This window comes from Chiloscyllium plagiosum, chromosome 10 (assembly GCF_004010195.1).
Source record: "Chiloscyllium plagiosum isolate BGI_BamShark_2017 chromosome 10, ASM401019v2, whole genome shotgun sequence".
Taxonomy (NCBI): Eukaryota; Metazoa; Chordata; class Chondrichthyes; order Orectolobiformes; family Hemiscylliidae; genus Chiloscyllium; species Chiloscyllium plagiosum.
Window position 1 is genome coordinate 84,490,028 of NC_057719.1, and position 16,319 is coordinate 84,506,346.

The following is a 16,319-nucleotide window of genomic DNA, read 5'->3' on the forward strand; positions in this document are numbered from 1 at the left end:
TACCCCCTTCACCACCAGCTGTTTCAGTTTTGCCAGGACCAGATGTTTTATCTCCATAGTCTGATATTGTCAGTGGTTCCCGGAAGGATATCCAGAAAGTTTAAAACCAGAATGGAATCTTTCAGTGGTGGCACCACCAGTGATGTATTTGCCAATGAGAGGCAGCTCAAGACATCTGCATTTGCAACTTGGCCTCCAGAACTGTGTTCCAACTTGTGATTGTATGTACTTAGTATGAGAGCCCACCGCTGCATTCAACCTGAAGCTATGGGTGGCTGGGCCTTGTTGTCTTTCTGTAGCCCTAGCAGGGCTTTTTGGTCTGTTACTATGACAAATGTAAGTCTGTAAAGGTATTGGTTGAACCTGCCGCCAAACCTCCCTTCTCTGTCTGGGTGTATTTGCGCTCTGCATCAGCCAAAGTCTGAGAAGCAAACCTATTGGGCCATCAGTTAGCCAACACTACCCCAATCCCCTAGCACAAATCTATACTAGGTCTCACTTGAGATCATAGTGTATCAACACCCTAGACAATGATAGCTGCTTCTTCACTTCCCTAAAGGCTACCTTTTGGCTATGAGACCATTTCCAAGCTTGCCCCTTTTGCAATAGCAGGTGTTAGGGTGACAGGATGTAGGGCAGGTTAGATATGAACCTTCTGCAATAATTTACCACTCCAAGGAAAGATCTTTGCTCCAGCATGGACATGGAACTGGGACACCTTTGATTATCCTCACTTCTCTTCCAACAGGTGCAACCGGGTCTTCTCTACTCTGTCACTCAAGTAGGTCACTTGGGGTGCCTGGAAGACATTTTTCCCTTTGAAGGCATACACTCACCTTGGAGAAATGTGTAAGGACTAAATCTGAGTCCTCTAAATGCTCTTTTTTGATTTTCTCTGTTATTAGCATGTCTTCCAGATAAATGGTGACCTGGGGTAGACCATGTAAAATGTTCTCCATCTTTCGCTGAAAAATGGCACAGGCTGATGATACTTCAGATAATAGTTTCATTTATTTGCATAACCCTTTGCGGTTTGTTTAAAACACCCACAAAAATGAATCGACCTGTCAGGCTTCACAATCAGTATGACCGGTGTTGCCCATTCCACAAACTGTTGTGGTTTGATAGTTTTATTCACTTTGCAGCCTTCTGATGTCTGCCTGTACTTTTGAACATAAGGCAAGTGACAATGGGCAGGCCTTGCAGAATTGTGGAATTGCAAGGTGTCGAGCAAGTCAAGCTTCCCAAGTAATGGCACGATTCCAGAAATGCTTACCACAATTCAAAAATGAGTATTTCCAGTGATTTTCTTCAGGAGCATACTTTTTCTCTCATCACTTTGCAAGGAGTTCTTGGCTGCTTTGATAGTCCCGAGACATCCTTGAAAAATGTCCGGGTATTTAATTAGGACTTCACTCAGGCAGCCATTTTCTAATCGAAAGATGTTTAAACAAACGAGGTGAATATTTCTCAACCAATTTTGCCCCGTCAGGCTTGGGCCTGAGACTTTTACTACAATCGCTAGTAACTGAACCGGCTGCTTTTCATACGAGACCAGAACCGAAGTTATATCCTTGATCTGTAAAGGTTCCCTGTTAAAGGTTCTCAGTCTAGCCAAGGTCTTACGCAATCTAAAGGGTTAGCGCCCAGAGTGAATATTATTAAAGATTGGTTCTGCAATCACTGATACCAATCTCCATTAGAACTGGGTGACCATTTACCTAGGCATTTATTTTGATTGGCTCTGATTTGGATGTTGCGAAGCAATTTAGCTGTTTCAAGATAGATGGAGATGGGCTTTCCAGGGTGTGCACTGTCCTGAATATGGGTCATAAAGTCATAGAGTCATAGAGATGTACAGCATGGAAACAGACCCTTCGGTCCAACCTGTCCACGCCGACCAGATATCCCAACCCAATCTAGTCCCACCTGCCAGCACCCGGCCCATATCACTCCAAACCTTTCCTATTCATATACCCATCCAAATGCCTCTTAGATGTTGCAATTGTACCAGCCTCCACCACTTCCTCTGGCAGCTCATTCCATACACGTACCATCCTCTGCGTGAAAAAGTTGCCCCTTAGATCGATGAGTTCTCTTACTCAATTCAGGCCTAGTGGAACTCTTTTTCTGTCTCGAGTCCACAAACTGGCAGCAACTGGCTTGCTTGCCTCAATCCTGAAGAAAATGTGAACCATTTGGCCAAGGATTAACTTTGTTTCAGGGTTTAACTGTGGGCTGGCTTTGAGTCCCTCTATTCAGGACATGTCCTGAGTGAAACTATGCAATTGCCTTCATTCAAGTGATATTCCCCAGTTGGCCTGGCGAAGGTGTACACTTCTATTGGCATACCCTATAATTCTACTTGTTGCATTTTCTAATGACAAAGCCAGTTGAAGTGCCTGTTTGAAGCCAAATTGAGCTTCAACTAGTAGTCACTTTTGCATGGTTACATCATAATCTCTCATTCTGAACTCAGGATCTCATTAAGGATTAAACCAGTTACATGCCTCTACCAGTCATCTTAACCTTGTCAAAAATCCTGACACAGATTCCCTTTGTTTTGTACTGCTGAGTAAAACCAATAGCATCTAAGAATTAGAGGAGCCTTTGGGTCATAATATTCCTTAACTAATTCTGTCAATTCTTGAAAGGCTTTAGCATATGGGGCTTCAGGAAGCATTAGGTTCCTAATAACTGAAAAAGCTGTGGGTTCCACAAGCTGTCAAGAGAATAACTTGTTGTTTTTCATCTGCCCCAAAGTCATTTGCCCAGAAATAATAATGCATTCTTTCCACATACGGGGCCCAGTCTTCGATGGCAGAATCAAACAAATAACAGTATGATTCCAGAAATGCTTACCACAATTCAAAGATGAGTATTGTGAGTGATTTTCTTCAGCAGAAAGCTTTTTCTCTTGTCGCCACTGAAATAGCTCCATAGAAGCTGGTATCCTATCATTAAGTCACCCTTTATTTAGATGTGCATATTGCGTGTATTGGTCCAGCTACCTCAGAACCAGCTTTCAGAGTGAACAGAACTTCTGACACTCCTGTTTATCTGTCAGCCAGGGCTCCCCGATCGGACAAGGTTAACAGCGCCAATCAGGGAACTCGTATTCTATGAGGTCCAACTGGCTGCCCTTGGTACAATCACTACACACTTAATTGATATTATTTACTTCTTACAAAGAAGCTACAAGATATTTAAACCCAGTGCTTACCATAATACACTAGCTTGTGCTGTACAAATGGGTTTTCATAGAATCGTAGAAGCCCTACAGTGCGGAAGCAGGCCATTCGGCCCAACGAGTCCATACTGACCCTCTGAAGAGCATCCCACCCAGACTTGTTCCCCTACATTTCCCCTGACTAATGCGCCAGTGGTGAAAGTGAGAACTGCAGATGCTGGAGATCAGAGCCTAGATTAGAGTGGTGCTGGAAAAACACAGCAGGTCAGGCAGCATCCGAGGAGCAGGAAAATCGACGTTTCAGGCAAAAGCCCTTCTTCAGGAAAGCTCTGTGGACCCAAGGACGCTGTATTCCTTGTCGAAGGTAAGCTTAATTCTCTGGTTGTGGGAGGGCAGAGCTCAATGTGTTTTGCGACCTAAGGCCCAATGTGATTTCAAATGACAGCAGCAGTCCTTCAGTGTGTGTTAACATATTGTAGCCTGTAGAATGGAAGGAAAACAAATGATAAACCACCCAGTGAATGATAATGGATGCATTTAAGTTTAGTCCTTTTGTAATAAGAAATAATGTGAATAAGCTAACAAACTAATTTTATTTCTTTTTGTCAACAGAAATTTGTAAGCACGACACTCCGCCCAACATTGCTGAAGCACGAGGATCTGTACAACTGGAAGGACTGTGCCCAATTCGTGGCTGACTTTCTAATAGTAGATCCTTTAGATCCTATCAATGATGTGGTAAGAAAGTCCACTTTGAAGGGGAAATTTGCTCTCCTTTTGAAAATGTCACCAGTGGGGAACAGCAAATTTCTCAGTGAGCAACAATTTTCAACAATGATGACAAGAACTTGCTTTCTCAACAGTGCTTTTAATATTTAAAAGGTCATTTCTGAGTGGTTTGAACAAAGAATCCTTGGCAAACATGAGTTGCGGGGGGGGAAAACAAAACAATGCTTAAAAAAAAATTCTGATTAGGGAGTTGAGGCAGCGGGGAACATGGAGTTAGAAGAGCAAAGGATTCATGCAGAATACATCATTCTGGATCAGTGATGCTGGAAGAGCACAGCAGTTCAGGCAACATCCAACTAGCAGCGAAATCGACGTTTCGGGCAAAAGCCCTTCATCAGGGAAGGGCTTTTGCTCGAAACGTCGATTTCACTGCTCGTTGGATGCTGCCTGAACTGCTGTGCTCTTCCAGCACCATTGATCCAGAATCTGGTTTCCAGCATCTGCAGTCATTGTTTTTACCTCCAGAATACATCATTGCCTACTATTCACTCCTTTCCTTTACAAAGACCTTGGGATGTGTTTTGTCTCCCAGATCTGTGCCCATCTTTGCCCAGGCTTTCAATCTGAACCCCTCAAATCAGATTGCTGGACTTTTTGCTTCACTGTTATCATATGTTATCAATGTCATGTGTTGACATCCTCTGTCAGCGTGACCATGGTAAGCTATCTTTCTTCTTTGTTCTCAACATCCAAAGAAATGTTGGGTAGAGTGAAGCCATTGACTTCATTCTTCTCAACAAACTTCATTACTTAACCATGATTCCAGCTGTTTCAAGGCTTAATCAAATAATTTACTGTCCAACAGTGGCATTATATTCAACTGTAACGGGACAATAAGCAAATATCCAATCCATCACCAAGACTGCTTTCACAGCTGCAGCCTTACCCAGCTGCATCCTTTCCTGAACTTGCTTCTGAAAGATCTTTGTTACCTTTAGACTCAACTGCATCCAGGTTGTTCTGGCTGGAAGCTTACTTTGCAATTTCTACAGACACAAATTCATCTGCCTCAGTGCCTGAATCTTAACGCTCAATAAATCCTGTTCACCCATCACTTCTATTCTGGTGGACCTACATTGGTTCCAATTCTGAGAATACCTTGAGTTTTGATTTCATCCTTGTGTTGAAATCCTTTCATGCTTTCTCTCTAACTCTTTCAGCTCTAAACTCACTAAGATCTATGTTTTCCCTCAATTGTGATGACTCAAGCATCCTCAATTTTTCTGTCTTCACATATTGAGGCCCTAACTTCTTCAGTTCCTTTCTAAGCCTCTACCCTCAGGTTCCTGCATTATAATGCTGCTTAAAACTTTTCTCATTGTGCTATCTTCTTGGTTCCACCCTACCTCAAGGCCATATTTACAGAAGCAGAATTAGGGGAGAGATGTAGGAGGCTGCGTTATCTGCTCACATGAGGAGGGTAATCTACATGGCTCACTCAGAGTTTATTACAGCCAGCCGGGCTTTTTCTACTTGGAATTAGAAGCAGCCACAGTCCTCAAATGATGGCCTGTCTGCAAAGTCTATTTTTAATCCATTTGCAGATTATAGGGTTAAAGGCAGGATTCTTGACAGTGTGGAGAAACAGAGGGATCTTGGAGTCCGTGTCCATAGATCCCTCAAAGGTGTCACCCAAGTTGATAAGGCTGGTAAGATTTTATCAGGTGTGTCCAGAAAGAATTCCTGACTCAATATGTAATAGACCGATGAGGGGAGGCTAATAGGAGCAGACGGTATGGGAAAGTATTTGATTGGGAAAGGGGAAATTACAATTTCAGGAAGAAACTGTGGAGCATAAATTGGGAGCATATATTCTTAGGGAAGTGTATGACAGAAATATGGAGGTTGTTTCGGGAACATTTGCTGTGAGTGCTGGATAGGTTTGTCTCGTTGAGACAAGGAAGGGATGGTGGGTTGAAAGAATCTTAGATGTCAAGAGATGTGGAACAACCAGTAAAGAGTAAGAAGGAGCTTACTTAAAGTTGAGGGAGCAAGGATCAGACAGGGCTCTAGAGGGTTACAAGGTAGCCAGTAAGGAACTGAGAAATGGATTTAGAAGAGCTACATTTATGTGAGGAAGAAGAGAATGGCAAGAGTAAGGGTAGGGCCAATCAGGGATAGTGGAGGAAACCTATACCTGGAATTGGATGAAGTAGGGGAGGTCCTTAATGAATACTTTGCTTCAGTATTCACTCATGAGAGGGACCTTGTCGTTTGTGAGGACAATATGAAACAGACTGATATGCTCAAACAGGTTGATGTTAAGAAGGAGGATGTGCTGGAAATTTTGAAAAACATGGACCAAACCGGATGTACCCAAGAGATTGCTGCACCTTTGGCGATGATCTTTGCATCCTCGCTGTCCACTAGAGTAGTACCAGATGATTGGAGGGCGACAAATATTCACGAAAGGCAGTAGGGAGAACCCTGGGGATTACAGACCAGTCAGTCTTATGTTAGTGGTGGGCAAATTATTGGAGCGGTTTGTGAGAGACAGGATTTATGATTATTTGGAAAAACAAAGCTTGAATAGAGATAGTCAGCATTGCTTAAAGAGGGACAGGTCATGACTCACAAACCTTATTAAATTCTTTGAGGATGTGACAAAACACATTGATGAAGCGAAGCATGAGGTCCACTGAAGATGTTACCTAGTAAGGTAACGAAACGTCTGGAAATGACCCTTTCAGCTTAGCGAGCAAATCTACATCCAAAACATTGATGAAGGTTGAGCAGTGGCTGTGGTTTGTATGGATTTTAGCAAGGCGTTTGGTAAGGTTCCCCATGGTAGTCTCATTCATAAAATAAGGAGGCATGGGATACAGGGATATATTTGGCTGTCTGGGTACAGGATTGCCTGGCACATAGAAAATAGAAGGTGGTAGTAGATGGGGAGTGTTCAGCCTGGAGCTCGGTAACCAGTGGTGATCCGCAGGGATCTGTTCTGTGATTTCTGCTCTTTCTCATTTTTAATATAAATGACTTGGATGAGAACGCAGAAGGGGGGTTAGTAAGCTTACCAATGACACAAAGGTTGGTGGAGTTGTGGAGGGCTATTGTAGGTTGCAGCAAGACATTGGTAGAATGCAGAGCTGAGCGAAAAAGTGGCAGATGGAGTTCAACTTGTAAAAGTGTGAAGTGATTCATTTTGGAAAATTGAATTTGAATGCAGATTACAGGGTTAAAGGCAGGATTCTTGGCAGTGTGGAGGAACAAAGGGATCTTGGGGTCCACGTCCATAGATTTCTCAAAGTTGCCACCCAAGTTGATAGCGTTGTTAAGAAGACATATGGTCTATTGGCTTTTATTAACAGGAGATTGAGTTTAAGGTCCGCGAGGTTATGCTGCAGCTTTGAAAAGCCCTGGTTAGACCTCACTTAGAATATTATGTTCTGTTCTGGTTGTCCCATGAGAGGAAGGATGTAGAAGCTTTAGAGAGGGTGCAGAGAAGATTTACCAGGATGTTGCCTCGACTGAAGGACATGTCTTATGAAGAAAGGTTGAGGGAGGTCTGGCTTCTCAGAGCCATCTCAAAGAGATTCATATATAATAAGTGAAAGACTGTGGCTATTTCTTTATAGGTGAAAATGCCTACTCATTTTGCAGGCAGCAAAGAGATAATGACTAGTTCCTTCATGTTGGTCAGAGTTAGAAGGACTGCCTGCTCTTCATCAAACATGGGCATGGGGTTTTTAGCATCTATTCCACAGCGCCTTCTCAGTACTGTGTTCTAGTGTCCACCTAAATCACATGCTCACATCTTAGGCTAGCAATTGATCTCAGAATCTTCTGGCTAAGACAAGTGTGCTGTCAATTGAATCCAGTTCACGTAGCTTATCCTATCTACAATTACTAAATAAGAAGATCAGATATAGCCTGAACGTCAAGCAAAATGTTTCCAACTCTTCCCATTCTTTGATGTTGCACAACGTAAGAATTTACCCTCCAATACTTGCACCAAGTAACATCTATTCAAAAATAAGCTTTAGTTGTGAGCTATGGCAAAGTATTTGATTGATTAGGGCAATGCAGCCAAGAGCCATCTTCAGCTAACTTTCTTTGGTTTTCATTTTTACTAGCAGACATCACCAGATAGCAGTCAGAGGGGTGATTTCTTTCCTCCCATGAGGAGGAACGCTGAAACTGATTGCAGCACCCTTACTTTCAGATCACTTAAGTAAAGACTGACCCAGTATTGGACCTGATATCTTTCTGGCTCAGCTTCACATTGGATAGCAAATTTGAGTCACTCGGGGAAAGTGGTATTGTCATTTTTAAAAACATGAATTCAAAACAAGTATTTTATTGTGGAACTATTCCAAATTTCATTATGATTATTGCAGCTATTTACTGCCAGATACTTATGAAATTACCTCAACGTGCATTTGAGAGGACAAGTAGGTCAAATCAGTGTTTTCCAATCTCTAGGACCAGTTCTCAGACCAGACGGTTAACTGAATTGCTGCTGAGTTTGTAGGCAGTTGATTGTGGGAGTCATTAGCCCTCTTCCTCAGGTCCATCAGTACAGAGTTCAGTGATTCAACACTAATTAGTCTTTTTAACTTAATTTATCTTTTATATCAAACTGATACACTCTCATATGAGTTGAAACGATCCCACAACACTGAGCAGAGGAGTTCATCTGGTGTCTCAGCTGCCACATATTTTATAACCAGCACATAAAACAGATGGTCCAACCTTTAATTTCCATGTTGATTATGATAGCTTGCAACAGCTAAAATACTGTATTGATTGCAGAGTCCATTGGGACATTCCAAAATCATGAAAGGAGCAATGTTAAGTTCTTTTTAACTCGGAGATGCTACAAGCATGGCCAATGGTTATGTTAAGCCATTTCAGTAAAAGCCCATAAAAATAGCAACACTCACAAAGAGAATAGTATGTGAAGGCTGTTCTGAGTCTGGTACAACAAGCATCATTTTAACCGGCAACTTATGAACCAGCACTCCAATAAACCAACAAATTTACTGCAATATCATGACCTCGGCAATGTCCAAGTCATCAGTTTAGGGTGCGAGTGAGAAGGTCTGTACCTTATTTAAGTTTTATTTAAGATAGAGTTGCAATACTATTTAAGTGATGTATTCTGTAAATAGTGGTCCATTCTATAACTGTATGTATACCCCCACAGTACCTTTCTGTTACTTAGTGTGTGTTTTTACATTGATTATGTGGACCTCTTGACTGACCGGTACACTCCTAGGTGCCAGTTATTAAAAAGCTTGCTGTTGGATGCGTACACATCAGTTCAACCAGGTATTGCATGTGGCTTGACTGACAGTTTATGTGATTTTACTTTTGGTTTTAGATGTACTTTGAACATGTATATTTTTCTCTCCCCGACAGCCAGAATACTTATTTTCCCCAACCACCTTCCTGAAACGTCAGAAGGGAAACTGCTTTGATTTCAGCAACCTGCTCTGCTCATTACTGATTGGCACGGGATACGATGCATATTGCGTCAGTGGATATGCTGTCAAAGAAATGTGTCTGGTGGATGAAACAAGGGAGATCTGTCCACTGCTGAAAGAAAATGATCAAGTGAGAAAATAATTTTGCACAGTTAAATATCCTAACCTCTGGCTGTACTGCTGGTATCAGACTGGAAATATTTTATAGCAGGTCAGCGAGAAGCATTCCAGCCAGGTTGAAGCTGTTCTACCATGTGCAAGGAATATTTAATATAAGACCATAAGACATTGGAGTGGAAGTAAGGCATTTGGCGCATCGAGTTCACTCTGCCATTCAATCATGGCAGATGGGCATTTCAACTTAAATACGATAGTGTAATGAGAGCCATACTCTGTATCTAACATATATCATAACCAAACAAAGACGGTTTTATGCAAAAGTGTAATGGGAGGTTCATGTTGTGCTGATCCATGCTGTACTTAGTTTTGGAGTATTTGATAGGAAGAGTACAGGTACCTTTACTGTATTATGGCACAGTGGCTCAGTGGTTAGCCCTACTGCCTCACGGCGCCATGGACCCAGGTTCCAAGCCTTGGGTGACTGTGTGGAGTTTGCACGTTCTCCCTATGTCTATGTGGATACCTGCCATGTGTTTTGGTACCCTCCCACAGTCCGAAGATGGGCAGGTTAGGTAGGTTCGATAAAATGTGGAACTGGAAAAAGCACAGCAGGTTAAGCAGCGTCAGAGGAGCAGGGAGTCGACGTTTCAGGTCAGAACCTTTCATTGGGAGAGTTCCGACATGAAACGTCATCCACACTCCTCTGATGCTGCTTGACCTGCTGTGCTTTTTCTAAATCCATACTTTATTGACTCTGACTTTCCAGCATTTGTAGTCCTCACTATCTCCAGGTTAGGTAGTTTGGCCATGCTGCATTACTCCATAGTGTCCAGGGATATGCAGGCTAGATGGATTAGCCATGGCAAGTGCGGGGCTATGGGGGGGCCTGGGTGAGATGCTCTTCAGAGAGAGACACTGCAGACGTGATGGGCCGAATAGCCTCTTTCTACTATTCTATTTACTCTAATCTACTATTCTAGTGATGCTATTACTAATCTATAGTTTTTTTCTAACTCTGCTGCACAGTATCTGATGGTTTGATATAACGTTGTAGAGGGAGCTTTGTTCTATGGCTGCTCTTGATGTTAGGGCTAATTAGGATAGTGCACTGGAAATAAAGCACCACTATTACCAAAGTCATCACAAAACTTAACTATTTTATAAAGTGCAGAAACTTCCCCAATTTATTTGACTTTCAGACCCAGGTTGATAGAAACCACTGACCTGGACTCTGTACTGAACAAGAAATTACTACAGGTAATTAGACTGTAGCTACAGGTAAATACTTACAAACTGTCAGAATATAATACCATGGTCTGAGCGTGCCTTCCATGCATCCTCACCTTTACGTTTCTATACAAAGGCAGATTTCTTGTTGGTTGCCACCCACTGACACTTTTCTGTGTTGTTGCATTGTCATCTTTGTTGCTGATTCACAGATAACCCTTTTACTTCACATTATAGCATTGTAACAAAAACATAGAGTGCTGGAGAAAAACAGTAGGTCTGGCAACATCTATTGAGAGAAAAACAAAGTTAACATTTCAAGTCCAGTGAGCTTTCATTAGAACAGTTAGGAGCAGAAGATATCCTGGGCCCTCGAGGGTACTGCAGCCCATAAACATTTCAAAAGACCCTGGTGAGTTGGTATATTCACAATATCTGCAAACAATGTGCCTTAGAATTATGTTCAAATCATTTACTTGAGATGATCTCACAACATCACCTAAGATTAGCTGAGATGTTAAGAAAAAGGATTGGCTGAGAAATTGCAGGTTGGATGTATGCCACAATTTGGCCCTGTGTTAAAGTTTACATTGTTGTCCTCATACATCACTAGATAGCTTCTCAAAAATCAGCATTGAAAAATGCATTGTAGTTCCTGCTGAGTCTACCTAAACATTGCAATTAATTTGTATGTAAACATGTTACATATTAAGAGGTTTATAATGTTATTATATTTTGGGATTAGAGCTTTAAATTTCAGGTAAATGAGGGGAGCTTTTGACTTGTTTCACAGTGTGTCTGACAATATGTTTGGATAATTCGATTGTTAGAATTCAAAGGATGACTCAAATTGTTTTAGTGAGGAGAAAGTGTGAAACATTTACACCTGGCGATGATGGCAGCTGCCTCTGAGTTTACAATGAATAGATCCTGAGTCCTCCAAAGTCCCAGAAAGGTATTGTAGGTATCAGGTTGTAAGCTGTTGTGTCGTGAACTGGTAATTTTACTTCTCAGATGAAAGGGAGTTGGAGTCAAGGATATGATATTGCTACCTATTTTCTAACTATGTATAAGGTTAATTTGTTTCATACTGCCAGGGGAAGAGAGCAAAGGAAGTCATTTTCAAGATTGGGTTACAGGCTTCTCAAAAACTCAATGACGATCAACAGAAAAAAGTTTTATGTGATCAGAAGGATTGGGAGGGAGACAGTCAAAGAAATGCATCTTGGAGCTATCTAAGGATTTCAGGAGATTCATCCTGACATTGCTGTTGGGCGAAGACCAGCAGAGCAGCAATTAGTGCTATTGATGCATCTAAAGAATTCTCTGAAAACTGTAAAAAGACCCTGAAGATCATCACTTGAAGTTACTACTCAACAAAATGAAGATTTGGAAACCTATTGGAGGTTGGGAATATTCTAGAAGGTAGGCATTGTGACACTCCCTGGATAGGTGACACACGTCTGGATGATTTATCTTTGTTTACAAATGAGCTGGACATTAAGCGAACTCTTTTCCTATTCAGGAATCTGGCTGGATGATGCCATGCAGCTTTGAGCGCTGTATGTGCTGTTGATTGTCCCACAAACCTGAAGGAACACAGCGATGACTGCAAATTTGATAGCTCAAGCACCGTGTCTCTCTGGGTTCAATTTGAACTGGACAAACTGCATTGCTTTCCTGTAAAGGGTATCACTGAACGTATGCCAGCATTTGTGCTGATTGAGAGATGTAGAGGTACTCTTTTCAGCTTTGAAAAGAGCCACTGGCTAAGAGGTTTTGTGCCCAGTATTCAGCACAGGTGTAAAGCTGCCTCCTAAGCAATGTGCCTCAGATCTGCCTGCAGAAGGTGGCAGATGTAGGTAACTGCTCCAAAGAAAAACAACCCCAGCCTATCTGGTCTCATAGTTTTAAAAGCTAACTCTTACGGAACATCCTGGTGAGTGTTAGTGTCCGTGACTGTCAGCAATCTACTATCTTCATTAGTCACATTACTAGAACCCTACCTCTAATGTGAGCCAAACTAGAAACAAAATGCTGGTATCAGTAAAAATGACCATGAAGCTGTCAGGTTATGTGAAAAACCCAGTCTTTACTTCATCTGGCCTACATATAACTCTGTTTCCACAGTAATGCAGTTCCCTCTAAACTGATATGGAGGTGCCAGTGTCAGACTGGGTTGGACAAGGTCAAAAATCACATGACACCAGGTTATAGTCCAACTGGTTTATTTGAAAACACTAGCTTTCGGAGTGCTGCTCCTTCATCAGGTGTTAGTGAGACAGGAAGACCTTAGACACAGAATTTATAAGGAAAAGATAAAGTTATACAATTCATGTGAACAAATTGAACATGCATAAGATGGCTCTTAAATCTTTAATCAGTTAGAATGAAGGTGCAGGTTGATTCATATGCAAATCCCAGAATTTCTTTCAAGTCACTGCCCTGAGACAGCTTAAGGTGCTATCAGTATAAAGGAGGTGACACCTGCAGTCAGATAATATATTTTAGGCTAGAGGTCTTGTTCAGAGTCTGTCTGTATCTTCTATTTCCCAAGTAGGAGTTTATAACATGCCACATTAACTGGCTGTCTACAAATTGTGTGAACGATTTGTGTGTGTGTGCGGCGGGGGCGCAGGGAAGGGGGCAGAGAGAGTGTGTGTGTTTGTGTTTGAATTTGAGAAGAGAGTGTGTGCGAGTGTGAGGGAGTCTATACATCTGAGAGAGAGAGTATGTGTGTGTATGTGTGTGAGAGAGAGAGGATTTCGATCCAGGGCGAGGGGAATGGGTTACCCTTCGGTGTGGCCTAGTTGGGCCGAAGGGCCTGTTTCCACACGGTGGGGAATCGATGAGGGGAGGGGGGTGGAGAATGGAGTCGTTGGCAGGTGTGTGGGTGAGGGTTTGTGTGAGTGTGTCTGTGTATGTGTGAGAGAGTGTATAGTGTGGTGGGGTCACCTGTAGTGTGATATGAACCCATGTGAGTTTTCCCATGAGTGCCAAACTTGGCTATCAGCCTCTTAGGAAACATTGTATTGTTGTGCACCCTGAAGCCCACCTTGGCGGTTGTTTACTCAAAACTCCAAGGTTGAATGTCCTTGAACTCTAAACTGATCATTGAAATGATCCAGCAAACAAGTTGTTTTCACAAGTCTGAACATTCACTTCCTCCACTGCCAGCATACTGTGGCTGTATTGTGTGTTATCCAAAGGATGCCCTGAAACAACACACCAAGGCTTTCAGGAAACCTGGAACCTGCAATTGCAAATACCTAGAAGGTCAAAGCAGAAGATGAATAGAAACAGTATTTCATGCAAGTTTCTTGCCAAGTTACTCAAGTTACTGACTTGGACTGTGTCACAATACTTTAACTATAGTTAACTCAAATTCTTGAAACTTACTCATTAATAGCAGTGTCAAAAGTCACATAACAGCAGGTTATACTCCAACAGGGTTGATTGAAATCACAAGCTTTCAGAACGCTGCTTCTTCATTAGGTGAAGTGAAGAGAAGCACACAGGCGGAGAGATCAAAAGGTGGTGTGAGTAGAGAGTCACCAGGCTTAATAACAAGTCTGTACAGGCGATCAAAAGTGTCAGGCGCTGTGAGTAAAGTGTCAACAGTTGGATAGCAAGTGAAGGGATGACCAATGATCTGATTAATTGAGGCAGAGGGATAATGACAAAAAATAAAAATAAGATGGTGCTGCAGACAAACCAAATGGCTGGAATAACATGATAGGTATAAGAGTCACATGCTGAAGGTCTAAACAAAACAACAAGTAATCCAAAACTGTATAAACTAATTAAGGTAGAGAGAGATCATAACACGTACTTCTCGCATAGGAGATTTCTACTGCCTTCCAAAGATACACAAAGTCAAAACACCTGGACGCCTCATTGTATCAGGCAATGGGACTCTGTGTGAGAATCTCTCTGGCTATGTCGAGGGCATCTTGAAACCCATTGTACAGGGAACCCCCAGGTTCTGCCATGACACTACAGACCTCTGACAGAGACTCAGCACCTACGGACCAGTCGAACCAGGAATATTCCTTATCATGATGGGTGTTTTAGCACTCTACACCAGCATCCCTTATGATGAAGGCATCACTGCAACAGCCTTATTACTCAGTGCCAGCAACTACCAATTTCCAGACGCCATCCTACTTCATCCTTGACTATAATGTCTTCACTTTCGACAATCAGTTCTTCATGCAGACATATGGAACAGTCATGGGGACTAAATTTGCACCCCAATACACCAACATTTTCATGTACAAGTTCCAGCAAGACTTCTTTGCTGTGCAGGACCTCCAGCTAATACTATACATCAGATACATAATGACATTTTCTTCCACCCATTGTACAGACTTGTTATTAAGCCTGGTGACTCTCTACTCACCCCACCTTTTGATCTCTCCGCCTGTGTGCTTCTCTTCACTTCACTTATGGCAATGAATCACTGAAACAACTACACAATGATATCAACAGGTTTCATCCTACCTTCAGACTTACCATGAACCACTCTTTAGTATCTGTCTCATTCTTGGACACACGCATCTCCATTAAGGATGGACAACTCAGCACCTCACTCTATCACAAGCTCTCGGATATCCTCACGATGCTGCTTTTTTCTAGCTTCCACCCTAAACATGTTAAAGAAGCCATCCCATATGGACAAGCCCTATGTAAACACAGGATCTGCTCAGACAAGGAGGGACACAATAGACAGCTAAGGATGCTGAAAGACACCCTCATAAGAACAGGATATGATGCTCAATGCCTTGATCATCAGTTCTGATGTGCCACAGCAAAAAACTGCAAGAAGACAAACACAGAATATGACCGATAGAATAATCTTCATTGTCCAGCACTTGACCGGACCAAAGAAACTATGCTATGTCCTTTGCAACCTTCAAAATATCATTGGGGACAATGAACATCTTGCCACGATTATTCCTATGTCTCCACTTCTCACCTTCAAACAACCACCAAACCATAAACAGACCATTGTTTGTACCAAGGTACCCATCCTTCAGGTCAACATCAACCACAACACCACTATGGCAACCTCTGCAAGATATGCCAGATCATTGACAAGGATACTACCATCACATGTGGGAACACCACCCACCATGTACATGACAGATATTTACATTACTCGGCCAATGCTGTCTACCTCATATGCTGCAGGCAAGCATGCCCCGAGGCTTGGTATATTGGCGAGAGCATGCAGACGCTATGACAATGGATGAATGGACAGCTGCAACAATCACCAAACAGGAATGTTGCATCCAAGTCGGGCAACACTTCAGCGGTTAAGGGCTGAAGTAAGCATCCTCCAAGGCAGCCTTCAAGATATACAACAACACAGAATTGCTGAACAGAAACTGATAACCAGGCTCTGTACCTACGAAGACAACGTCAGCCGTGATCTTGGGTTCATGTCGTGCTACATGTAACCCCACCATACTGTTCTGTGTCTGCAAATTCCTCCTTATCATCCTGCTTTAACACCATCACCTTGATAACATGAAATGATCTCTCTAATTAGTTTGTAT

At 42.3% G+C, this 16,319-nt stretch overlaps 1 protein-coding gene across 2 annotated transcripts in view; it reads left to right on the forward strand.

Annotated features, from left to right (window-relative positions):
- ccdc135 (coiled-coil domain containing 135) overlaps positions 1-16,319 on the forward strand; it is a 93,642-nt gene that overhangs the window by 21,256 nt on the left and 56,067 nt on the right. For both annotated transcript variants that reach the window (XM_043698240.1, XM_043698241.1), the window contains 2 exons: positions 3,803-3,928; positions 9,347-9,541. In XM_043698240.1, the coding sequence (XP_043554175.1) occupies positions 3,803-3,928; positions 9,347-9,541 (321 nt within the window). The remainder of the gene's footprint in view (positions 1-3,802; positions 3,929-9,346; positions 9,542-16,319) is intronic.